The sequence below is a fragment of the Cyprinus carpio genome, chromosome B25 (assembly GCF_018340385.1).
Source record: "Cyprinus carpio isolate SPL01 chromosome B25, ASM1834038v1, whole genome shotgun sequence".
NCBI classification, from domain to species: domain Eukaryota; kingdom Metazoa; phylum Chordata; class Actinopteri; order Cypriniformes; family Cyprinidae; genus Cyprinus; species Cyprinus carpio.
In genome coordinates, this window is record NC_056621.1 from 14,423,946 (window position 1) to 14,449,815 (window position 25,870).

The 25,870-nt window shown below is 34.9% G+C and overlaps 2 protein-coding genes across 5 annotated transcripts; both read left to right on the plus strand.

Moving 5' to 3' along the window:
* The first annotated feature begins 515 nt into the window (after positions 1 to 515).
* Positions 516 to 2,945, plus strand: LOC109057108 (UDP-glucuronosyltransferase 2A2-like). Its single transcript, XM_042752984.1, has 2 exons — positions 516 to 649; positions 756 to 2,945. The coding sequence occupies exon 2, from the start codon at positions 766 to 768 to the stop codon at positions 2,341 to 2,343; it is 1,578 nt and encodes a 525-aa protein (XP_042608918.1). The 5' UTR covers positions 516 to 649; positions 756 to 765; the 3' UTR covers positions 2,344 to 2,945.
* A 2,458-nt stretch (positions 2,946 to 5,403) lies between these two features.
* On the plus strand, positions 5,404 to 22,667 carry nptna (neuroplastin a). Of its 4 annotated transcripts, none has more exons than XR_006158579.1 (8): positions 5,404 to 5,690; positions 13,161 to 13,335; positions 14,206 to 14,300; positions 16,994 to 17,127; positions 17,885 to 18,172; positions 20,581 to 20,602; positions 20,818 to 20,893; positions 21,781 to 22,667. XR_006158579.1 is itself a non-coding variant. In XM_019068614.2 (8 exons), exons 1-7 carry the CDS (start codon positions 5,618 to 5,620, stop codon positions 20,876 to 20,878), a joined length of 834 nt encoding a protein of 277 aa, XP_018924159.1. In that variant the 5' UTR covers positions 5,404 to 5,617; the 3' UTR covers positions 20,879 to 20,893; positions 21,781 to 22,667. The 4 variants fall into 4 exon arrangements, 2 of the variants coding, with proteins under 2 accessions (XP_018924159.1, XP_018924160.1); XR_006158580.1 differs by having other exon boundaries at positions 20,593 to 20,602; XM_019068614.2 differs by having other exon boundaries at positions 17,885 to 18,158.
* The last annotated feature ends 3,203 nt before the right edge of the window (positions 22,668 to 25,870 follow it).

Genomic DNA, 25,870 nt, shown 5'->3' on the forward strand with positions numbered 1-25,870 from the left:
TTTAAATGAGTAACGTCCTGTTATAACAGACCGGACTCAAATTAGAAAGTAGGCCTATGCTACTACTCCCAAGCGCCATCTAGCGTTGGAAAGAAATACAGCACGTAAATAAATTAAATTTCAAAGAGGATAAATCAGTTTTAAGTCACATTTTGTGATTCGTGAACGCAATAAGACTAAACATATGAATGTCTCTAGAACTATTGGCACATTATTAGGGTTATTAGGATGTGTAAATAACATTTTTCATATTCTCACTAGTTTTCATTTGTGTGTTCATAACAGTGTATGCTTTACAGCAAATTGTCCTTTTTCTGCTGAAAGTTTAAATGTCATGTCCATCATATCTCAAAGAGGAAATGACAGTCATGTTAGGTTTATATATATGGTTTACTAGGCTATTTTATTTGGCCATAAGGTGAGCTACTAAATCTATGCACTTCTCATGAACAACAGCATGTACAAGCTCAGACAAGTTTTGTGCGCAGAGAGGAAGTATCATTGGTATCCACTTTGTCTTGTACACTCCCATTGTTTTGCACATGTTAGCAGGACTGGGCTTGTTTCACACTATTTCAATGCTGTCAGTCTGTTTTACCTGATCGGTCGCATACTTGGATTTTCATCACCAGCTAATAAACTTTGTGTGGTGAGTGAAGCGGATTGCCTTCATTTTATGTAAACAGTTATTAAGTGTTGGTGTGTTTTGTGAAAGTAAATTATAATATATTGTAATCAACTTTCTTTCATCGAAGGTTTAAAAAGATGCATTACTTTCCTGCCGCTTTGTTAGCATTCTTGAGCATATTATCTCAAGTGTTTGGAGGTAAAGTGTTGGTGTATCCATTGGATGGAAGCCACTGGGTGAACATGAAGGTCCTGATTGAGGAATTACATACAAGAGGTCACAACGTGACTGTGCTTAGAGCCTCTAACAGCTGGTATATCAAGGAGGAGTCTCCTTTCTATACCTCCATCACTGTTTATAATAGTGGTGGAATTGAAAAGGAGCTGCTTGATGCATTTACAAAACATATCCTGGTCATCAGAAGAGAGAAACTCTCCTTTTGGACCCACCTCTCACTGGCCTCAGAGGTTGGAATGTTTTTTGGAGAGATGCATCGCAATCAACTTGACTTAATGGGGAAAATCTTTGAAAATAAAGACTTAATGGCTTCACTCCAGACAGCAAAATATGACTTGGTTCTGACAGATCCGGCTTTTGGAGGTGGAGGTTTCCTAGCACGCCGTCTTGGTCTCCCTCTTGTCCTAAATGTCCGTTGGACGATGCATGGAGAGGCACATTATGAAATAGCTCCTTCACCACTATCGTATGTTCCTTTACCAGGAGTAGAGCTGACAGATAAGATGACGTTTGCTCAACGTGTACAGAACGTAATGGGATACATATTTTCAGTTTATCACAAAACCAGATTTATCTCCTCACACTACCAGTCCTTCTGCAATAAATACTTTGGATCAGAAATTAATTACAAAACCATCCTTCGGGATGCAGACATCTGGCTCATGAGAACTGACTTTACCTTTGAGTTTCCACGACCCACAATGCCCAATATCGTCTATATGGGGGGCTTCCAGTGTAAACCTGCCAAGTCACTTCCAGCTGATCTTGAGAAGTTTGTGCAGAGCTCAGGAGATCATGGACTCATTGTCATGTCCCTAGGGACTCTTTTTAGCCATCTTCCACAAGATATCACAGAGGAAATTGCTGCTGCTTTTGCCAGATTGCCCCAAAAAATCATTTGGAGACACACCGGACCTCGACCTGTCAATATTGGTAATAATACATTACTTGTTGACTGGTTACCTCAGAATGACCTGCTTGGACATCCTCAGACTAAAGTGTTTATAACACACGGAGGCACTAATGGCATCCAAGAGGCCATCTATCATGGGGTGCCCATTTTAGGTCTGCCTATAGTATTTGATCAGCCTGACAATCTGTCTAGAATGAAAGTTAGAGGCACAGCTAAACTTGTGGATATTGCAGAATTGAACAGGACGATGTTTCTACAGGCACTGGAGGAAGTGCTGTATAACTCGTCTTACAAGGAGAACATGCAGAGACTGTCCAAGCTGCACCACGACCAGCCGATGAAACCTCTTGATCGTGCCGTCTTCTGGATCGAGTTTTTCATGAGGAACAGAGGAGCTCCTCATTTACGAACACAGTCTTTCAGAATGTCCTGGATTGAGTACCACTCTATAGATGTTATTTTGACTCTGCTGATGATAGTTGTTTTGTGTTGTTTCATGATTCATAAGATCATAACATTTCTATGTTTTAAAGTAGTATTTAAGAAGAAAATTAAAGCTGAGTGATTGAATATTTGGCCACAATCCCAGGAATTTATTCCCTAACCAATGTTTCTATTTTCATTTTGGGCTGAGAATATAATGTTCTCCTGGAAAGTTTTAAATGAAACATATGTAAACCTCTTCTGAAAATGAATCATTTTATTTGTGCTTATTTGTGCAAATTATGTTAAAAAAAATTGTGCACAGAAATAGAGTGAAATTAACGTATTGTTGCATTTGATTTACATCTTCTGGTGTAAAGTACACTGTTTGTACATTTACATTTACATTTACATTTATGCATTTAGCAGACGCTTTTATTCAAAGCCACTTACAGTGCATTCAGGCTAACATTTTCTACCTAACATTTTGTTTGTATCACAGCAAATTTTCAAACTTATATCTTCTAAGCATCATTTTTTATAAGGACAAAAATATATATTAAATGCTATTTTTAATGTACTTATCTACACATCTAAGGGCGGCTGAATTTATAAAAGTTTTAATCTTTATGTCTGTATTGATTTTTTTTAAGCATACAAATTAAGAAGAATGCCTAATGAAAATACACTGCTACCTTGTAAGCACTGTATATAAATAAATAAATAAAAAATATTTAACTATTACTATTATGCTATATATTAACTATTATTCTGTCAAACTATGTTTTGGGTGGTTATGAGTCATTGAAAAAAAATGAAGCAATGCTTCTTTTTGCTCAACCTTGTCTGGAGGACATGTGCTCATATTTCCAGAGTGCAAATGATATGCAAATGACACACTACTGTTTTAATTAGCAACGGGAATAATATGCTGGAAGAACACCAGAGGCATCATCAGACATCACAAGCTCCATCAGCCTCACCGAACTTCTATTTTGTTCTTTTTATTGTTCATTGACCAGTATCCTCTAGATTTTCTATTATTATCACACACATGTACTACTGCAGTTAAAGAGTTTAAATAAGTTTATTTTGACACTCCCTAAAATACACAATTCTATATAGACTGCATTAAAGCATATACTCAAAACATTATTTGCAACATTGCAGTTTCCTTAGTGTGCATTTCTCTGGAACACAACTTGCCTTTCTACTTACATGCAGATTTCATCTGGTGTGGGACAGATGAGAAATGAAAAAGAGAAGAATGTACCAGACAGATTTAACCCTAGACTACAGAATGCAGAAGTTGAAGCTTCCTTGGTATGTGTTGGCATTTCTAACAGAAGATGTTTCCCAACACTTGTTTACCATCACCTGAATAGACTATGTCAGTTTTAAGAAACAGTTTTCATGCATCCATATATAAACTGGTAAAAAAGTGATGTTTATGTATACAGAGATATCACAGTTAGCATCTATTCTGGTCAAAGCCTGTGTGACAGCTTGCACATGACATGAAGTGCAATGTTTGCCCGCTCAGTAGGGCACAAGTGCAAACAATTGCGAAGTAGAGTGCAATGAGAGAGATTTATTTATATTTTTTTGTTAATAAAATACTTTCTCCAAAATCGAAATAATGAAATAAAAATAACCCAAATGTAATAATTGCTGCAAAAACGCATTATTAACATTAAAAAAATAATGGTTAAATATAATTTTTCACCTTTACAAGGTCTTATAGTTAAAGGGATACTCCACCCCAAAATTAATTTTTTTTCATTAATCACTTACCTCCATGTCGTTCCAAACCCGTAAAAGCTCCGTTTGTCTTCGGAACACAATTTAAGATATTTTGGATGAAAATCGGGAGGCCTGTGACTGTCCCATAGACTGCCAAATAAATAACACTGTCAAGGTCCATAAAAGGTATGAAAGTTTTAGACATTTGTGGACCTTGACACTGTTACTTACTTGGCAATCAATGGGACAGTCTCAAGCCTCCTTGTTTTCTTTCAAAATATTTTAAATTGTGTTCCAAAGACAAATGGAGCTTTTAAACGACATGGGGGTAAGTGATTATGACAAAACTTTCATTTTGGGATGGAGTATCCCTTTAAACGTAAACACGCAATTGTTTTGGCAGGGAAACATTACTGTCCGGTAGATGGCAGTAGACTGTCATACTGAGAGCTAGATATTAAATTATTTGTTAAAAAAAAAAATTCATGTTTAATGTGTTGGTAAAAATAAATAATGTGTTGGTTAAATGAATGAATGAACTTAATGTTATAAGAAACTGTTTTTTGAGCCAGGTTCCCTAGAGAGAAAGTAGTCTATACAGAAATAATTAAATTTGTTTAGTGCAGCAAGGCTGTTATGAAACTCAGTTTAGAGCAATATCCCATCAGTATGTGGTTTTTGAATATTTTAAAACTTCATCTAGCATGCAAAATGCTGTCTGTAAACTACAGTTCATGTCAATCCATTTCATTAGACTATTACATTCATCTCACTCACATTCACAAACTACTTTATATTGTATAGTGAATTCAATTTTACTGCATTCAAACGTTAAATACAACTAATACAGTTAAAACTTTAATTTAAAATGTATCATCATTAAAAAAGTATCAGAAAACAGGAGACTGGGAATGGCATCTTGTTCATATTATGTATTAAAAATTTAATTTCAACAATAGTTTGCAGAAAATGTACTTGTTTTTTTATGTTATATATTTTATATTTGGTTACTTGCATTTAAACAGTTTTCAAATAATATTTAGACTACTGCATTACGTGCCATGTTTTCTGGGTGAACTTTAATTAATCGTGTTTCCTTCCATTTTATACCACTTGTATTATTCACAACACATTTTACAATGAAAGATTTTAATAACTCAGACATGTTGGTATAGCTATTATGTGATTTAATAACATACAGGCCTACAGTGAGAAACAAATATATGCAGCCACACTGTGTTTTTACAATAAAGCGCAGTTGGTAGCATAAATTCAACAAATTTCTTACTAATTGAGCAAATTCAGCTTTAAAAATGAAAATTGCCTAATGAGCAATAAACTAAAGCCCACTTTCTCGCTTGGGATGTAGGCAACCTTCATATAAAGGAATATGATGATAAACCGGAGGGCTGTAAACCCTATTCTGGGATGTAGGCAGCCAGGACAGGTCTGTGAGTGTGTTGCGGACAGCGCCACCGTCTTCACGAGCCTCGGTTTAAACCGGATGTAAGTGTAGCGGCTCGCTATTGCTAAGCGACGGGCTTTTAGCTTGACCCTGTTCTGTCTCCAGCAGGGTCGCCTCGTCATTGTAGCAGCTCCCTCTCACTCACATCCTCCCCGACAGCCCTCTTCTCCTCCGCATCCCTCCACACAGACATATCCAGACCCAGAACATGTCTTACGCGGGGAATGCGCTGGAGATATTATTCGGAGTCCTGATGCTGCATTCGGGCTTCGCTCAGAACGGTAAGGACAAAAGAACCGTTTAAACAAACATCACAAAGCATATCAAGAAAACTTACATGAAAATTAAACCGACCTGGCGTGTGCAGGTAGTTTGCCTCGACTGCACGGGATAAACTCTCGCCAATCCTCAGCATTGTTTTCAGAAATATACTCAGAAGTAAACGGACGTCAGGGATATTAAGGGTGACATTTATGTGTAGCCTATTAAATATTTAGGTAAATGTGTCCTTGTATGTTTAAAAGTCAAAACGCATTGCAATTAGGCTTTAAAAGAGCAGTTTATTTCTTAAAAGCGGCTCGCCGTTTATGCTCAAAATATAAGTTACATTTTAATATTTAGTGACTTGTCCCACATGGAGCGTCTATTTGCGTCTCTTTTATAGAAGATTCCCTTTTTAGAGAATAATTTGGATGTGTTTAGGTGGGTCATCGGCTACTTGTCACAAACCCAAACCTGCTTGATCCAACGCGGACCGATCTGAATGCAGAATTGTGTGTTTTCGCACTTGTGCTTGATTTGCATGCGGCTAGTGAGTCAGGAGCTGTCCCGTTTGTTCCTCCGACGCACAGCGAGCTGTTTGCGCACATCTTCAGATAGATAGAGGCAGGTTGCCGCTTTGAGCACCGGTGCTCTGCAGCGCCGTAAATAGCAGCAGTCCGTTGTGCTTCATGTTTCTATTTATAGAGCAGATGCAGCAGCGGTAGGCTATGCATGGCGTTAATATCCTCCCCGTGCGCGCGGACCCGTTAAAGTCTTAACGGAGGAGCACCGCGGCGCATTATGACCTCAGGAACGCGCTCAGTTAATGAGCCTGGCCGTAACCGGTTATGAATTACTGCCATTTGACTAATGCGTTCGTTATTATTACCTCTAACATCGTAAATCCGATGGATTATCACAGCACCTGTAGGAAAAAAATGAGTTAATTAAAATGAAAAGTAGCTGATGTAGACTAGATTGTAGTTTGTGTTAAACACCTGATTTAAGGTGACCCATTGATTGGATTTGGTGGTTCTCAACGGGTTTTGCTCCAGGACTCATGTTTTTGCGATTCATCACATTATGAAAAATATTTCTGTAATCAAAAAGGCCCAACAATATCCATGTGCATCTGTATTTAAAGAAATAGTTCACCAAGAAAGGCCATTCAAGGTCTAGATGAGTTTTTTTTTTTATTATTATTATTTTTAATCAGAATAGATTTGGAGAAATTTAGCAGTAGCCTACATCACTTGCTCACTTGCTTACCTATTAGTTCACCCAAAAATTCATCATCATGTCATTCCAAACCTGTAAGACCTTCCTTCATCTTCTGAACACAAATTAAGATATTTTTGATGAAATCTGAGAGCTTTCTGACTGCAGCAAGGGTATCACAATCAAGGCACAGAAATTGTTGAATAAAGTCATTATTTCTGTTTTCTTTGTGCACAAAAAGTATTCACGTAGTTTCAAAAAATTATGGTTGAACCGCTGATGTCACATGGCCTATTTTATCGATGTCCTTACTACATTTCTGTGCCTTGATTGTGCTACCCTTGCTGTCTATGGAGGGTCAGAGAGCTCTTGGTCTTCATCAAAAATATCTTAATTTGTGTTCTGAAGATAAACGAAGGTCTTGCGGGTTTGGAACGACATGAGGATGAGTAATTAGTACAATTTTTAGTTTTGGGTGAACTATTCTTTTAAAAGCAACAAAAACCAAAGTTATTCTTAACAAAAAATTATAATGATGGATTTGTTTATTACAAACACCCAGCGTTTTGCTTCACAAGACATTAATTAATGGACTACTCTTGAGGATTACTTGTGGATTATAGAGTGCTGCAGCTGTGATGGCAAACCCCAGAATACTACTTCGCCATGGTTCCCTTGAGATCTTCCTGTGGGTTTTTATAACGGGTTTTGAGTGAAAGAAGGTCTGTGGTAAACATAACTTAATGATGCGTGAATGTTTTGCGTCCCATAGATTGAAAAACCCGCTTTGACATCATGACTGCAGCACTTTATTGTGATGTTTTTAACTGCTTTTTGGACTCTCATTCTGACGGCACCCATTCACTGCAGAGGATCAGTTAGTGAGCAAGTGATGTAATGCTAAATTTCTTTAAATCCTTTCAGATGAAAAAAACAAAACAATTCAACTACTTCTTGGATGGCCAAAGAGTGCGTCAATTTTCAGCAGTTTTTAATTTTTACGTGAACCATTCCTTTAACGTAGTCTGGATCATATTTTCTTTCAACTTGTGTAATTTTTGCCTGATTTGACTAGCTTCTAACAAGGGACATATACAGTATATTTGTGATTTGTGCCTGTATTGTTTGGACGCATGACCTTGGATGTAAACAATTAAAGATATGGGAAGTTTTTTTTTTTTTTTTAAGAAGTAGATAAGCCTATTTATTTTACTATCCTATGCATGAGTATATTGTTAGTTGCAATTTACAATTTGCATGTATCATTGTTGCTGTCAGTGACCTTTTCAGAATAGATATGGGGTCCATTTTTGGACACAACTCACAGTTTTGCTCATCGCCTGTTTGTGAAGGACCATAAGCTCATATGAAGATCAAACACTTTTCCTTTCATCTCACTCACAGACTTTTTATCTCTTGCAACAAATGCATGAGCACAGAGGCAGACACATTTGACCAAATGGATCATTTTGGCATAGCTGTGTTTGGTTAGAAGTGTAAGAGCACAACAGCGCTTGCTGCCTTTAGGCTAACCAGGTTTTTGCTTGTATCTTCAGCAAGAGACTATATGCAATAGCGTACAAGCCCTGTCCACATAAAGTAATTACATGTCCATTAGTTCCACAAGCTTGTGCTAAGATGCACTTAGATTAAAAGAGATGCCTTTCAAGAAGGGACACACTGTATATTGGTTTCATAAAGTTTATCAATATTTGAGTTTTTTTTTAATTTATCAGTATCAGTCCATCAATATCTTTGCTTTTAGATGATGCTCAAAGTAAAAGTAAAAACATTTGATACTAAAATATCAATTTAATATAAATATAAATTAAATAATATTAATTAAAATAGTACTTAAGTAAAATATCTAACAAATTATAATGCAAAATTTATATTAACATATAAGTAATATAGTAAAATAATATTATAAAATAATACTGAAAAATAATAACACTGTTAAATGCAATTTTTAGCCAATCTTAAAATGAAAAGACATTTTCATATTGTATAAAGTTGTTATGCCTAATTTCACTTGCAGCATTTTAAAATGCTTGATTTTAGCTTTTAGTGTTTTATTTTATATTTATTTTTACAAAAATGTATAGAATATAAATATCTGTGCATCCCTACTTTAAAGTAATCATTTAATTATACCTTAAATGTCAACGTTTACCATTTTAACATTTTTTTTCATCATTCCTTAAACTTTTTTTTTCTGTTTCACCTGAATGCATCAGATTATGTAAATGCAATGGACTGTGATATACAATGACTTTAAAGAATCTGCTGGAATCTTGTTAGTTTTGAAGGTAGTTTCCTTTCATGCACACAGGGATGTGGAACAGGAGCTCCTCATTTAGTTTAGCTATACTGCGGGCCTCTTTTGCAATCATCGGGTCAAAAGGAAACATGCTTCTGTTATTGTTTTGATGAATGCAGCATTTGGTAAGTTGTATCACACATTGAGTAGAAAGTCGGCTTAGATATATATCTAGTCCTGCTTTATTATCATTATGTCCTTATATGATTGTTTTATCATCACATTCATTGTCAGAATAACCAGCAGTAGGCTACTGTGTGTATGTTCTGATTAACATGATAATACAGTGCAACCATTAAAAATCCTCTCTGCATATTTATGTAACATAACCTCAAAGGAAACATTTTGTATTACATTTTTTTTATCTGTGCTATTGATCTTTTATCTGCTCTTCCTAGCACAATCCCCCATTTCAAATCTGACTGACTGATCCCATAACACATCCTTTAAACTAAATAAACGATTAGCGTTGTCAACGTTAAAACAAGGATAGATAAAAATAGAAATGCAAATAGAACATTAAAACCATATCACAAAATAGTTATATATATATATGCATATTTGTAAGTTACGGGCCGGCACACTGCAGTAAATAAAAATTTTATATGTATAGACATTATTATTAGTGTGATGCTCTGAGTGCATAAAATTACATTATTCTGTTTAACAAAACACCTGTCAGTGGCTGTTGTTCAAATATCATGGTTTTCCTTTCATAATTTATTTATGCTTATATCTTAATGCTTTCATTTTTTTTTCTTTCTGCTTTTGACATCTTTTAAATGTGTCCCAGTGCATTGTGTCTCTTTTGTTTTTCATTTCAAAACATTTTTATCTTTTTATTATTATTATTATTTTTTTAGAAAGCACTGTTGATTGATCACTCCACAGGAACAAGTTTTGTATATGGTGAAATGCACACAACAAACACTTATCGCACTATATGACTGTTGACACGTAGCTTCATATCTGTGAATGCAATCAGCTTGCACAGCGGTTAATGAGGGGGCGGCAGACAGGCATGCAGTGTGGTGGGCAGCCCTCCCTCTTCTTAAAGGCCTACCTGCTCAACTGCTGTAGCATGCTTCTATGGAAACTACCTGTCTATCAGCACACCCACACATGAATAGTGAGATTGCACTGAGGTGCTCAGATTCAGAGTGCTGTATTGACAGCAGTGTTCAAGGCTGTGCACTTTGTGTCTTTCTGTAGAATCAATTGCATTATCTTCAAACCATTAATGGTCGGAAAAGCGGACTGACATACTAGTCTGCATACTGCATAAATATGTAGCCTAGTGTGTATCCTGTGCACAGTATTCAAATTTAGTGTGTGCATTGAATATCCAGATGAAGTATTAAACTTGCTAAAATGTGAAGTACAAAATAATTTCCTACAATGCAATGTATTTGACCTGATCTTCCAATTCCACTGTGACTAATCAAATATCATTTTTGATTTGATATTTAAATGTATATACTCAATTTATGATTCATTATTTATTTTAGTATTTTTTATTCACATATAGACACATTTAGTAAGGATGTATTAAATTATTCAAAACTGATGCTTCAAATAAATGCAAAGAATCCTGAAAAAAAAAAAAATCATTTATAAATTTTAAGTAGCATAACTCTTGTCAACATTAATAATAATGTTATTAGAAGCACATCACAAGAATAAAATAAAACTGAAGACTGGAGTAATGATGCTGAAAATTCAGCTGCGCATCACTGGAATAAATTAAATTTTAAATGAGAAAACATGCATTTAAAATAAATTGTAATAATATTTCACAATATTACTGTTTTTACCATAGTTTTTGATGTTTCAAAATTTTAAACAGTACTGTGCATATTTATATTATAATATTTTTTATATTTAGACAATATAATATACAATTTTTAAGCCATGTTTTAATGGTTAGCCATAAATTAAAATTATTTATTGGCTTTTCAGTGTTGGACAGAATTTTAAAATCAGTCCTTCAAGATGGAAAAAGCATGATAAAAATATAGGTCATAGCAGAGTTATTGCATTACTGCGGTTAGGATGATGCCCTGACCTCATTTCATTTCCTTTAAATATGCAAGATCTTCTTTTTGCACATGATAAAAAAAGAACACCTAAATTAAGAGTTATGCATATGCATCTAATATCACTAACAAAATGCAATAATATCAGTAAGCAATCAAACATAATATAAACAAAATCAGAAATAAAATTCTCATTCGTCAATTGTGCAATTATTCATTTCCTGTTTCATTTTTGGTTTGTGATTTGAGTTTAATCTTTTGTTTTCTTTTTCTCCACCCACTGCCCCCTCACTGTACTTTTTTTCCTCCCATGTCTTAATTTGTCATGTTTCCCTGTCTTCCCGTCTCTGTGCCTCCCCTCAGCGGGGTTTGTGAAGTCGCCCCTCTCTGAGAGTAAGCTGACGGGCGACACGTTTGAGCTGTACTGTGACGTTGTGGGGAAGCCCACACCTGAGATCCAGTGGTGGTACGCGGAGGTGAACAGAGCCGACAGCTTCTTTCATTTGTGGGATGGAGCACGCAGGCAACGCGTGTCCATCAACACGGCGTACGGCGTCAATGGTGTAAGCGTGTTAGCCATCACTCGCGTCACCATCGAGGATTCTGGGATTTATGAGTGCAGGGCCAGTAATGACCCACGGCGTAACAATTTGCGCCAGAATCCGTCCACTACCTGGATACGAGCCCAGGCAACCGTTACCGTGTTGCAGAGTGAGTTCATCTGTCCCCGCTAGTGGTGTAGCTAAAATAAACCATCCGCCCCCTTGATTTTACCTCCGTTTAGTGTTGTGCTGTGGCCAGCGTTTGCTATAGTGGATCTTCCCTTTTCCTCCTCCGTGTGTTTTAGTCTATAACTGGAGTATAAACTGGTCAGAGCTCCATCCTATTAGATTACTCTTGCCCTTGTAGCTGCTACATATACAGGCAGTGACCTATTTTTGTAGTTAAAAAGCCCTTATCGAGTGGAAAATGTGCTTGTCCTCCTTATTGAGATATTTCAGGGTTTGACCATGACAATATTACAGTTTCTGTTCCGAGGAATCCATGGATCTGGTAAGGTACAGTAGTTAGTGGTCAACCAGTATATGTTTTTCCGTGTCCACTGGCAATTCCTATCCTATAGGCCTGTATCATTTATGATATACAGTGGAGTCCAGAAGTGTGAGATTACAATGATGCCTTATAATTCAGTATAAATTATATAATCATAATATAACAATGTTTTATGTAAAAAAAAAAAAAAATGAACTGAAGCAGGGTTACTATCACTAAAATGCTAAAAAAAAAGTTTTAGTTACCTGAAATAAAATATATGTTAATTGAAATAAAATTAAAAATAATTATTTTACTGTAGTTTCCAAAGCAACATTTTTTAGTTCAACTTTAAATAGTTAAATAAAACTAAATTAACTAAAACTAGTAGATATAATTTAAAAAGCTAGTAAAAACTAAAGTAAATGACAAATATGCACAACAACATGACTAAAACGTCAACTAAAAGTAAAGAGAAAACAAAATATGAAAATAAAACATTAAAAACATTAACAAAAACCAAAATAGTGTTTCAGTGAGACTATAATAATAATGGACTTTACGTTTTGGGATTTAGTATTTGGTTTGTGTTTATGTGCAGAATCTTAGACGTTTATTATACATTTTATAAAATAGTTTCTTTATTTTAAAAATGTAAAAAAATGTAAATCCTAAAAGACTCCAATAGACCTTTTGTGGTCTTAGGCTTTTGGACCCCACTGGATATAGCAGTATACACACACACACACACACACACATACACACACACACACAAACAGTGTGATGTAGTATTTCTCTGGGGGGGTGTGTTTGTGTTCCCTGTCGCCTTCGATCAGTGTGATGTAGTATTTCTCTGGCCTTGACCGATGCATCTGTGTTTCCAGAACCATCAATTGAGTCAACGGATCACATGATTCTACCCACGGGTTCCCAGAGCACACCAATCACGCTTCAGTGCAACCTTACAGCTTCCCAAAGCAAACATTATGAGAGCTTCTGGATGAAGAATGGGGAGGAGATCCCTGAAACAAGGGGCAATGACAAAAACACAGAATACAAGTAGGTGCTGTTGTGTGTGTGTGTGTGTTTGTGTGTGTGTGTGTGTGTGTGTGTGTGTGTGTGTGTGTGTGCACATATTATAATTTTCACTCATTCATTTCAATGTCATAATTTATGTTGCTTGTTCATTCATAATCATATTTACTTAACTTATTTATTCAAATGTGATTTAACTGAAGTTCAACTGATTGGTGACACATCATATTTTAACAGTTTTATTTTTATGTAATATTGTAAAAAATTTTCATATGAACAGACTGCCGCATCATGCAATTTATATTTTAAACCATTTTTGTTCATTGTGTATAGTATATGGAAATTAATTAACATATTAATCAAATAGCAAAATGTGTTAGTTTCAGCCCTTCTAGTAAGAGTTGTGTATATTGGCAATAAATATACTTGTAAATGTGTGTTTACATATTTATAATATACATACTTATGTATTTGTGCATATATACTGCACTGTTTGTAACTCATCAGACAGCATACATTTATTTAATTGTAAATTGTATTGCAAAAACATTGACCTTAATATCATTCTATGCTACTATCAGATCAAAATATGTCAACATAGGCTTCTAATTATTTGCAACACACTCTCATTCTCTGGCTGAGTGTTTGTTGATTCCGCTCATCCCCCTCTGCTTCGCATGTCTCTAAATCCTGAGCGAGGGCTCTGTCTCTACCAACATAAGTATCTCATCAGACTAGGCACACTAGTACTGCTAACATTTAACCTGAAATTTGATTTCTCTTTACCTGTGGGTGTGTTATTCTGAACCGTTTTATATTATGCCAAGGTACTTCAAAGAACAGCTATGTTACCATTCACTTTCATAAGTGTAATGCGTTTTATCTATTATACAGGCTTAATAAACCAAGGCCAGAGAACTCGGGCGAGTATATGTGTGTGTACACGTTTGATTCGGCCCCCGCAGCAAATGCCACTATTGAGGTAAAAGGTAAGATTCCCTCAAAATACCTACATTTCTCAAAATGTAATCTAAAAAAAGTATAGGAATTAAATGTTCACCGGAGTCTGATTTTCAGATGGTTTGGATGAGTGTTGACATTTTGAACCTGTCTATGGGGTCAGCTTGTCTTTCCATCTCTTCCACGTAGCACATGCTGAGTCAGAGCAGGGCTTGGACGCTCACAAAGGCCATGACAGCATGAATGTGAGCTTAGTGAGTTGAGTGGAAAAGACATCCAGGTTTTGTTCACCAGGCAGTACAGGATGAATGTGAATAAATTGTTTGCAATATTAATAATTAGTATATAATTGTATAATTATAGAAAAGTGTAGTTCAGTCATGAAACTATAGATGGCGCATGTAACTGATGATATTCACTGCGTTAAACAACTTGGCACAAGCTGATTGGTTCATGTTGCATACACAGCCAATAAGCTTGCTACTTTACATTTAAATGGCTGGTTAGCATCCACTTGAACATTTTGCAGTGCATTTTCCTCTGAAACCCTCCACCTTCCCCAGCTCCACCTGTATAGATCTGCTACATCAAATTCAAAATCCAATTTTTCAACAACAATAATTCCTAAAAAAACCACAGCACTGTAGCGCCGTATGCATTTGCAGTAGCAAGTTCCCGTACTAGCTTGCAGCAGCAGCAATAATCTACAACTACAGCTATAACCAACAGCAGCAGAAATTCAGCAGCAGCAGCGTAGCAGATGTATTCCACCAAGACCAAATACATTAACACTGTCATATCCATCACCATGCTAAAATCTTCTGAGAGTTGTCATGATTAAATTAGCAATAATCATCATATCAATAATCAATCAATAATTAGTAATTAATTCACAATAATTTCATTTACAATAAAAACAACAATATAGTAGTAGTAGTAGTATTTTCAGTAAAAAGTTTTCATCAAACTTTTGACTTAAATATATATATTTCTGAATCCTGAATTATACGTCTCAATATATTATGCATATACATTTTTGTTTTGTTTGTACTGACAATCAATGGGTGTATATTAAAATGTCAGGCAGCCCAGATCTCCTTGTGGTCATGTGTTTAATAATGGCTTTTAAAGCTCCCAGGCTGTTTGGTTAGTGTGTTAGAGATCATCAGCTGGTAGAGTGCCATGTGGTTTAAGCGTGTCCTGGTCACCTCGTTCTGGTTATCCTGCGGTCGGCTCACAAGCACCAGATGGTGGCCTGCATGTCTGAGGGGGTGGGAATGTAAATCCGTCTCTTTTTCTCTCGTTTTTTCTATCTCTTAACTGTGGTATTTGGTGTCATTTAGACTGAATTAACCTTTAAAAAGTCTCCTGTCATGATTCATTATTTCTTGAATGAATCTTGAATCACAAAAAGTGGAGATGATTTACATGTGGATGTTTTGTGTATTTTTGGGGGTATTTGGCATATCATGAATATTATGCCTTCTTTTGATGCCAATGCTTCAGTATACTCTTCACAGTATATTTGACTGTGAATCATCTCATTATGGCCCCATATATTCGGTGTATATATTTTACATAGTATATACATATACAGAGGCGTCATGCCCATTTAAACCAAGGGTGCACGGGCCCCCTCAGATTTTCGAGCCAAGTGGATTTGGAATGCAGCTTGCAAAAGACAAATTTTTTCATTAGTCTGCTTTACCCATCGCCCGGTATAGATCAACTAACATGATCTATAAAGGTGCAAAATTTACTACACATAGGCTATTTGAGAATCGATATCTCTCGGGATTATATTGTCTCAATATCAAATAACATTTTATTTTATTTTATATAAAAGAGTCTTATTTAGGGATGCACAATATATCAATACTTCATCAGTAATCAATAATTTGTAAGATGATACTGAATAGATAGTGGTCAGTATTGGATATTTAATTGTTACTTATGTTCTCCGTATTTACATTTAGATCAATTTTGCTGTTGTCTAACACTCACAGAATGTTAATCTTTAAAAAACACTAATTTAAATTAATATCAATTTGACACTTTTATAATGTGAAATATTAAAAATGACAGAAATGACAGATCTGTGCACTTTATTTACAAAAATATAGTATAGATTGAATTATTTTTATTTTGTCTACCATTTATTGGTTATCAGCCATAGTAATAATAATATAACAATAACATTGGTGCATCCCTAGGATTATTAGTATGCTCTTTTGGTCTGTTTAAATAACATTAAATTAAATGAGAGCTTGAACCAGCACTTCACACTCATTTCACCAATTTCAAAAAAGCCACAGCTTTGAATTCTGAGTAATTCATTGGTTAAATTTGAACTTGAATGCACTGTAAATCTCTTTGGGGAAAAAAGGTCAACCATATAAATATATGTGTAGGAGAAAACATCATTGTTTTCATTGCTTTTAGCATTTCATCTAAATCGGCTTGTGTGGCAGCACATCAAATCACTGTGGACTTAAGTTCTTGGTTTATTCCCATGCGTTGGGGCATTCATGGTACATTTTCTTAATTTTTTCTGATCCGCCACTAGTTTTAAGCTATATTTACCACACAAACATGACATTGCAAATGACACGTGAAAAAAGGTCCAAGTAATGATTGAAGAACAGGGTGCTTTATAAGGTTTACGCAATGAAATCTGTTCTGATAGTGAAGTTCTCACCGTCCTTCTGCTCTCCTCTCATAGCTGCACCAGACATCACAGGGCACAAGCGCAGCGAGAATAAGAATGAGGGTGAGAGAGCTGTCCTCTTCTGCAAATCCGTGGGTTATCCTTATCCCACGTGGAGCTGGCGCAAACTTGATAACGGCGGCAGTATGGTATGGTCGTTTTGACACATGAGTGAACCTTCAATCTTCTGTTTGGTCGTTTCAAATGGACAGTTCGACCCCAAAATGAAAATTCATCTACTTAGCCTCAAGTTGTTTTAACCCTATAAAGCATATGAAGTAAAAGTTCTAAAATGCATTTTTAATGAAGTTAAATGAAGTTACTGAACCTTTAGACAAAAATGTTTTTAAAATTTTTTAAAGCTTCATATTTGATACATCAGGCTTTTTATGGCTCATATAGTATGATATAGTGAGTGCTCATACTTGAAAATGAAAATTATTGCTGATATTTATATGGGAAAGATGTAATTCTGATGGCTTGTAATCAAAGAGATTTTAACAGTATAACAAACTAAAATATTATATAAATATCAGTTGTTAATTTGTATCTCTCAATAGTACCTTACATTTTAACATGATTTTTCTAAAAATGTATGTATGGATAATCAAGTAAACCTAAGTTACTTAAGTCCAGTAAATGTTCATCTTGAAATATTAATAACAATATACAATGTATTTTTACATTTACTTCTTAACTACAAAAAAGTATTTACAGTTACGCAAAAAGGACTTTAATTATTCCTTGTAGTTTCTGTTACTTGAGCTACCTTCAAGCATTTATCATTTAATAAAAAGTCAATATATTTTAATGAGAAATCCTATTTAAGCATAAGGCTTTTCTTCCCCTGTCTTTCACCTCTCCTTGTCTGTCACTGGTTTTCCTCCCACTCCATCAATCACCCAGGATATTTACAATTCCTCTAGCCGCTTCTTCATCAGCAGCAAGGATGGCTACACCGAGCTGTCCATCCTCGACCTAAACATCACCTCCGACCCCGGAGAGTACGAGTGCAATGCCACTAACTTCCTCGGCTCCAATGCCAAGATATCAGTTCTGCGTGTCAGGAGCCACCTGGCCCCGCTGTGGCCCCTGCTGGGGGTCCTCGCCGAGATCATCATCCTGGTGCTGATCATCGTCATCTACGAGAAGCGCAAGAAGCCTGATGATGTTCCTGATGGTGAGTTTAAAAGGGTGGGTTACAGTTTCAATACAGACTATTGATGTTAGGCTGATATTTATTTTTACAAACATAGAGAAGAGATTGGTATTGGAAGAGATTTAAGAGAATTATTCGTTTTTTATGCATAATGGGGACTCCTTATCAGTCCAAGAAACATGACTGTCCTAAGCACAGTTTGCCTAATTAATACACCCACAGCGGGCCCAAAAATTATTAAAATATATTTTTATTAAAAATGTTATTACATAAAGTCTGGGTCTTAACTGTCCAAATAATTTGGGCAGTTAAGATGCATTCTTAATGCAACAAAATGTCAAATCAAGTTGTTGTTGTTGTTGTTTTTTTTAATTAAGACAAAGTATTTGAAAATTTTCTATCCACAAAAATGGCTCAGAAAGTCAGTTTTTGTTTTTATTTTTTATATCTAATCCTGAATAGATATTGGGGCCACTGTATAGACTGTATACAATAAATACTTTGATTAAGCAAAGATGCATTAACTTGATGAAATGTGACCGATATAATGTTACAAAAGAATCCTCTTTGAATTAAGAAGTATACCATTGAACTTTCTATTCATCAAATAATCCTGAACAAAATACTGGAAAAATATAAAACTGCACAATTGTTTTCCACATTGATAATAATAATAATAATAATAATAATAATAATAATAATAATAATAATAATATAATAATAAATGTTTCTTAAGCGCCAAATCATAGAGTAATGGCTGCTGAAAATGTAGCTTTGTTGTGACAGGAATAAATAAAGTTTTTAAATATATTCACAATAATATTTCACAATATTGCAGTTTTTATTGTATTTGATTAAATACTGTCTTGGTGAGCATAAGTGACTCTATAAAAACATTTCAAACATCCTAACAATCCCCAACTTTTGAATAGTAGAGTGTGTAATATTATATTAGGCCTAAGATAATAGTCCTATACATCTTACACAGCAGTTTATTGGAGAACCATACACTCTGTTATCTGATCCTGACCTGGTCTCTCACTTAATAACTCAGTCTGAGGCCATCTAGACCTAACACACACACACACACACACACACACACACATTGCTCTTTTCCTGTAGAGCACCTGCGTTAGGTCATCTGGACTCTTATCTGATATTAGAGATAAATGTGACTCTTCGGTGTATGGGTAGGTAGCGGGCAGTGAATGATTGATGCCCACACCACTTACAGCTCACCCACAATGCATTGCGAGGGAAAACCTGTCAGTCTTGTACAATGTATCCCTGCATGCCAGTAAATTCACTTTAACCCTCAATATATATAAAACGAACTCTTTATGTTTAAAGCCTATTTAAAGCAATAATGTTTTTGTGTGCTATTTATTATATTTAATCATTACCAATCGATATTTCCACAAGAACTGGTTTATCAAACGGTTAAGGTCTCTATCCATAATCACCACAAATTGGATTTCCTCTGAACAGAATCCCCACCTAGTGGTTTTCCTCGGAATTGATATCATCGTTATAAAATAAAAATGATTAAAATGTGTTCAGTATTGAATATTGTTCGTGAATGTGCGCAGAAGTATATTTAAAAATACAATGGTGGGTGTAAAAATTCAGCTTCAGCTTCACAATTAGTGCAGGCGTTTATAGTAAGCCTACTTGAGAATCACTGCACCATTATTTTATCGTTAAATTACACTCTTAGTGGTTAATATCATTTAGCCATTAAGAATTAACAACGTTAACACGCTTCTTTCTCTCTGAATGGCACAACCTTAAACACTGTGGTAAGTGAAAGACCTGCATGCAGCTTGATTAAACCTAACAGTATTGCCCATATTCACTGTTCTCCTGTACTTTAGTGTGTATATAAGTCTTGTGTGATTTAGGCTAAAATGGGATTTTATTTTGAGCCCTAATTACTGGAATGCTGTCTGTTCTGTTGCTGTTTAACCTTCAAATGACCTTCATTTCTGTACATCTCCTTCACCTGCAGTCTCTTCAGATGCATGAGCATGAGATTTTACCTTTCCCCTTTCACTTTGTACAACCCTAAATGTGTGTACATGTATTTGTATAGCTATACATAATGTATATGCAATATTATATATAAAAGTCATGTGATATTTAACATAGGATGCATATATATGTAGTTTTTCGCTCCGTGGGCTGCATGTTTGTATTTCTCCTCTGTTCTTGTTCTGTTATAAACTGCAAGCCTTTTAATTACTCACACCAAAGCTGATGGAGCGAAGTCTTTGTTCTGTGTTATTCTACTGCACAACAATATCTTAAATATTGAAAGACAGTATGGCATTGAGTTGTTTTTAGCTACTTAATGCAATCAGTTTACGGCATTCATTCAATAATGTGAATATTGTGCCAGCCTCCAACTAAAATTGTCGTTGTTTTGCTTCCCATTCTGCCTAAGATGACGAATCAGCTGGGCCAATGTAAGTATCAGATTTACATTTAAATAAGACTTAATATGATGCAACTGTCCTAGATAACTGAAGCCAGCGGATGTTTGATTTATACAGAATGTATGGAGTATAAAGAAACACTTAATAAAGGAAATGTAATTATATATGGACGAGTGTAAAATGCTGGATTTGTGTTTTGGATTGTGACACTCACACTGACTCATTTTTATGATCTCACCTTCAAGGAAAACAAATTCCACCAACAACCACAAAGATAAAAACCTACGTCAGAGAAATACAAATTGATTTCATCATTGCAAGGTGAGTTTTCAATTAGACTGAGAATGTTCACATCAGTTGAACATACAACAAGAAACACTTAAAAATGTATAAATTACCGGAAAGTGTGTAAATGTTTTGGAGCAGAATATCATCATTTGTTTTATAATTTCATTGCTATGACTTATGCATTTTAACTGTCAAAATCTTATATATATATATATATATATATATATATATATATATATATATATATATATATATATATGATAATGAACTGCTGAGAGTACATTATCTTATTACGTGGCTGCTCACCAAATAAATAAATATGTGATTTTATAATCTTAATATTATCTTAAAGCTTCCGCTAGAAAGAGTTAATGTCCATTACAATGTACAAAACATGCACAGCAACAACACAAACACTTCAAGATCATTACAATAATAAAATTGGAGACACATGAAAGTAGCGGCAGTTTACACAAGTTTTAAGCAGAGCATATTTTTGCATTCCACTGAGCTGCATTTCTATTGTTTTCTATAAGTAAACATGCTAACGGACACTTGCGTCTTGCACACATGGCATTCTAAAAAAACTCTGATCAACATAAAATAAGTTTAACTTTTAAAAAGGAATCTGGAGACTGCCCTGCATCGCACATTTTTTAAAGGAAAAAACAATGAACCTGGCCGATAATCTTAAACATACAAAAAAATCCCACTGATACAAAAAGTTTTCATGGACTGATGAATATTAAGAAATATCTGGTCGCAGAATGCCGCAGTTGATCCAGTCAGAATCAAGTAGAAATCCATTTTGTATAAACTACATCCAATTTGTATAAACTAGCACATTTCTCAATCAGTTACTCTTCTGAAACTGCAAAAGCCACATTGTTAACCCACTTTTGTCTTTTTGCTGTTTACAGATTAAGACATTCACATCATGACCACATGAACGTTACTCATGAACGGTTCAGCGTATTGGTAATAAAATCAAAGGTGGAGGAGTTCAATGGAAGACCGGAAGAAATGAGCACCCGAGGCATGCCTTATAAATCTGGTGTGAGGAGGAAGGATTCTGATTCTGAACGTTTTCTTGCATGATTGTGTTGCTTTTTCTTTAGAATCTCTTTTATTCAAGTCAACTTTTTCCATGTCAGGCAAAAGTACAAAAATAATGATTGCATGCAAGGTAATTACTGTTTGATACAGGCTTTTATTTTGTTTGTTTGTGTATTTATGAATGACTTCTGTTCAAGCAAGCCTTTAACTTATCGCAAATATGCTACAATGATTCTGGTATGACAGTGTTTGTACAGATTATCATATTACTGTATACCATTTGGTAAGGTGGCATATGATTCTGTCAATCAATTAAGGGCTTTGAGAAATGTCCTGCCATGTTTAATTTGTACATGAATTGTACATTGATGTATGAAATCACTTGAAATATCTATAGTTATCTGAATGTTCTTCATACTGATGCACTTATCTCTTCAAATATTCTTGCAAACCATGCCTGATTGCTTTTTTATGTATGCATAGTATACAGCATGGCTTTTTTTCTATGTGATATCTATACATACAGTACCTTTTTTTAATGTAAGCTTTTGGTTGTGTATAATTAAGCTTTAATATTATACGTTAGCAAAGTGCACTGTTCAAACCATGAAAAACAATCCACATGGTTTAAAACATGAGCTCCTCACACATATAAAGGGTCTACTAAGTCAGAATGTGAAGAGAAATTAATATCTCAATTGATCAAGGCATATACATTTCATTTTTAACAATTAAAATATCAAAAGTCAAATGCGTTGTTCTTTATTATGACATGAGGCATTGTTTATTTTTATTTTTTTTTAATTATTAAATATGTACTCACCTTCAGGGTGCCCAAGATGTAGATTAGTTTTTTTCTACCTCAGAAAAGATCTGGAGAAATTTGGCATTGCATCACTTGCTCACCAAAGGAACCTCTGTAGTGAATGGGTTTTGTCAGAATGAGAGTCCAAACAGATGATAAGAACATCACAATACTCCAATCCATCCATTAATATCTAAAGTGAAAAGCTGCTTGATTGAATGAAACAAATTCATCAGTAGGATGTTTTTAACTTTAAACTTAAAAAGAGTGCTCTATCTGTAATATTGCTTTTTCCAGTGAAAAAGATGTTTAGTCTGAATCAGGAGAGAAAAAGAAAAATGCACAGATTAAGCACCGTTTGCAAGCGACAACAATCCAAAACAGTTCTAAACAAATAATGTCAGTGGATAACGGGATGAATTTTTTTCACTGGAGGAAGAGTTATTATGGGTAATGGACTAAGTGATGGTTTAATGTTAAAATGCCTTATTGATGGATTTGTTTCTTACAAACATGCAGCTTTTCATTTCACAAGATGTTAATTGGACTGGAGTCATGTGGATTACTTGCTGATTATTGTGATGTTTTTATCAGCTGTTTGGACTCTCATTCTGACGGCACCCATTCACTGCAGAGGATCCACTGGTGAGCAAGTGATGTAATGCTAAATTTCTCCAAATGTGTTCCAATGAAGAAACAAACTCATCTATCTTGGATGGCCTGAGGGTGAGTAAAAATTTCAGCAAATTTTTATTTTATTTTATATTATTATTTTTTATTTTTTTTTTTTTTTTTGGCGAACTATTCCTTTAATATGAGTTTACATCAATTGTATTATCGGTAATTAATCAATGTGCATATGGAAAAAAATCATATAATAACAAACAAGGACACTTACAAAACATTAAAAGCTAAAAATATCCAAGCCTTGTGCAACTTACACAATGTTGCATTGTTTTCGAAAAAAAGTACATACCATCTGCTTCAGTATCAACATCTTTGTGTGGGTGTTTTAAAGGTTAAAAAGCATCCTATTATAGGTTTGGCACTGTTGTGCCTGCAGTCCTAAAAGAAATATGTTTGTGCACCAGAGGGGGGCATTGCTGACCAAGGCTGAAACTTCAGACCCTCCAAACGTTTAATGTCTCTGGACATCTGTTTCTACTCCCCCTCCCTCTCAGTTTTCAGTTATAGACATTGCACCAAAAAAATCTGTGCAGCAGTGTTTGGATGAGCCATTTACATAAATATTATCATCTACATTTATTATTAGCTGTTTCATTTAAACCATGGTGTAAATATGCATTTTATTGCATAAATGTGGTTTATATAGTGTATTACTATATATATATATATATAGGCTATATATATATATATATATATATATATATATATATATAAAAAGAACATTAATGTTCTGCCAGAAAAATGCAAGAGGAATTTTTAAGATTGAGTTCATTAATATGACCTGCACATTATAAATCCATGCAAATATTACAAGGTGAAATTAAATGGTTTAAGACAGCAGGTAACCTACAACAGAAGAAAATATTATATTTTCATACACACTCACAAAAATCACATCCACACAGAATAATCTCACAGTTATTTCTCCTCCATAGCCATAGGGATGGATGATTCCTGGAAAGGCAGTGTTTGTCACAATGCATTTTCTGCTCAAAAGGCAGAAAGCTGTCTTTGCCCATGCGCTTACAGATTATAGTGCCATTATTCTCTCAGTATCTAGTTTCATCAGATCACTTGGTGCCCTGACTTCACCAGCTGACATGTTATTGTGTATCCAGACCACACAGTAAAAACCAGGACATTAGAAGAAGCACAGTTGTTTTACAACAAGGCTGTGTGGTTTTTGAAAATCAAACATGCCATAACATGGGTATATTCGAACCGAATGGCTTGAATATTTCACATCATTTTATTACTCTGAAAAATTGTCACATTTTGTGGTGAACAAGATTACACAAGATAAAAACATGGCATAAATATAAAAACAAGACCCATCTCTACTGAAAAGACCACCATCTGAGAATCTGAGAGGGCAAAAAAAATATAAAAATTGAGAAAATCGCCTTTAAAGTTGCCCAAATTAAGTCATTAGCAATGCATATTACTAATCATTGAACATGAAGGCGATTTTCTCAATATTTGGATTTTTTTTTTTTTTTTTTGGCACCCTCAGATTACAGATTTTCAAACAGTTGTATCTCTGCCAAATATTGTCATATCCTAATAAACCATGCATAAACCAAAAGCTTATTTATTCAGCTTTCAGACGATGCATAAATCAATTCAAAAAACTGACGCTATGACTGGTTTTGTGCTCCATGGTCACATATAGTAAGTAGCTACATGTAATTAATTAATATTACTCAGTAGCCTACTTAAATGTACAATTACATTGTAACAAGAACACCTTAAAACAAAGTGTAACCGAATAATAAATTGCTCTTCTTCGAAGAAACAGTGCGAATTATTCACTGAACTTCAGAAAGGCTAAAATTTCTTTGAATAACTTTCCAGGTATGTCCTTTCAGATCTCGCGCGACCCCAAATTCTGGCGTCCCAGATAACCACCAACTACCTTAAAAGCATTTTTATTAACATTAAAAGAGTTTTTTTTTTTTTTTTTTTTTTTTTTTTTTTTGTGAATAATCCACAATGAAGTCAGCGGCGAACTGTTGCTATGGTTACGTTCTCCAGCGAACGCGATTTCAACTTTACCGTTTAGAGAAACGTTTGAGAACGCTGTTGAATTGTGTGAATCCTTACGTAAAACGAACAGCCTACACAGTTTTCTTTCTTTTGACTTCCTCGCACCCCGCGAGTCTGATCCATGTCAAGCCAACTGATAAACAATACCCAGCTGTTAGCATGGAACAATAGCAATTCTCTTCCATTAGACATCATGACGTAATAGAACGAATGACGTAAAAACGCTACTTTTACCATTTAGGAATGTTTATGTTATTATTGGGCAAATCATTTGGTGAATACAGGTAATGTCATGTCACGTTTTTTTTTTTTTTGCTACACCCATAACAGTCGATTTAGGTGTTGCGTGCTTATTTGCTGTCTGCGCTTCTATGGCAACGTAATAGATTATCCATCCGCACGCATGTTACCACAGC

Excerpts from the sequence above, each read along its gene's own strand:
- LOC109057108 (XM_042752984.1), top strand. The coding sequence starts at position 766 with ATGCATTACTTTCCTGCCGCTTTGTTAGCATTCTTGAGCATATTATCT.
- nptna (XM_019068614.2), top strand. The coding sequence starts at position 5,618 with ATGTCTTACGCGGGGAATGCGCTGGAGATATTATTCGGAGTCCTGATG. Across the intron at positions 14,301-16,993 it reads TGCCACTATTGAGGTAAAAG|CTGCACCAGACATCACAGGG; the intron begins GTAAGATTCCCT and ends CTCCTCTCATAG. Across the intron at positions 18,159-20,580 it reads GCCTGATGATGTTCCTGATG|ATGACGAATCAGCTGGGCCA; the intron begins GTGAGTTTAAAA and ends ATTCTGCCTAAG.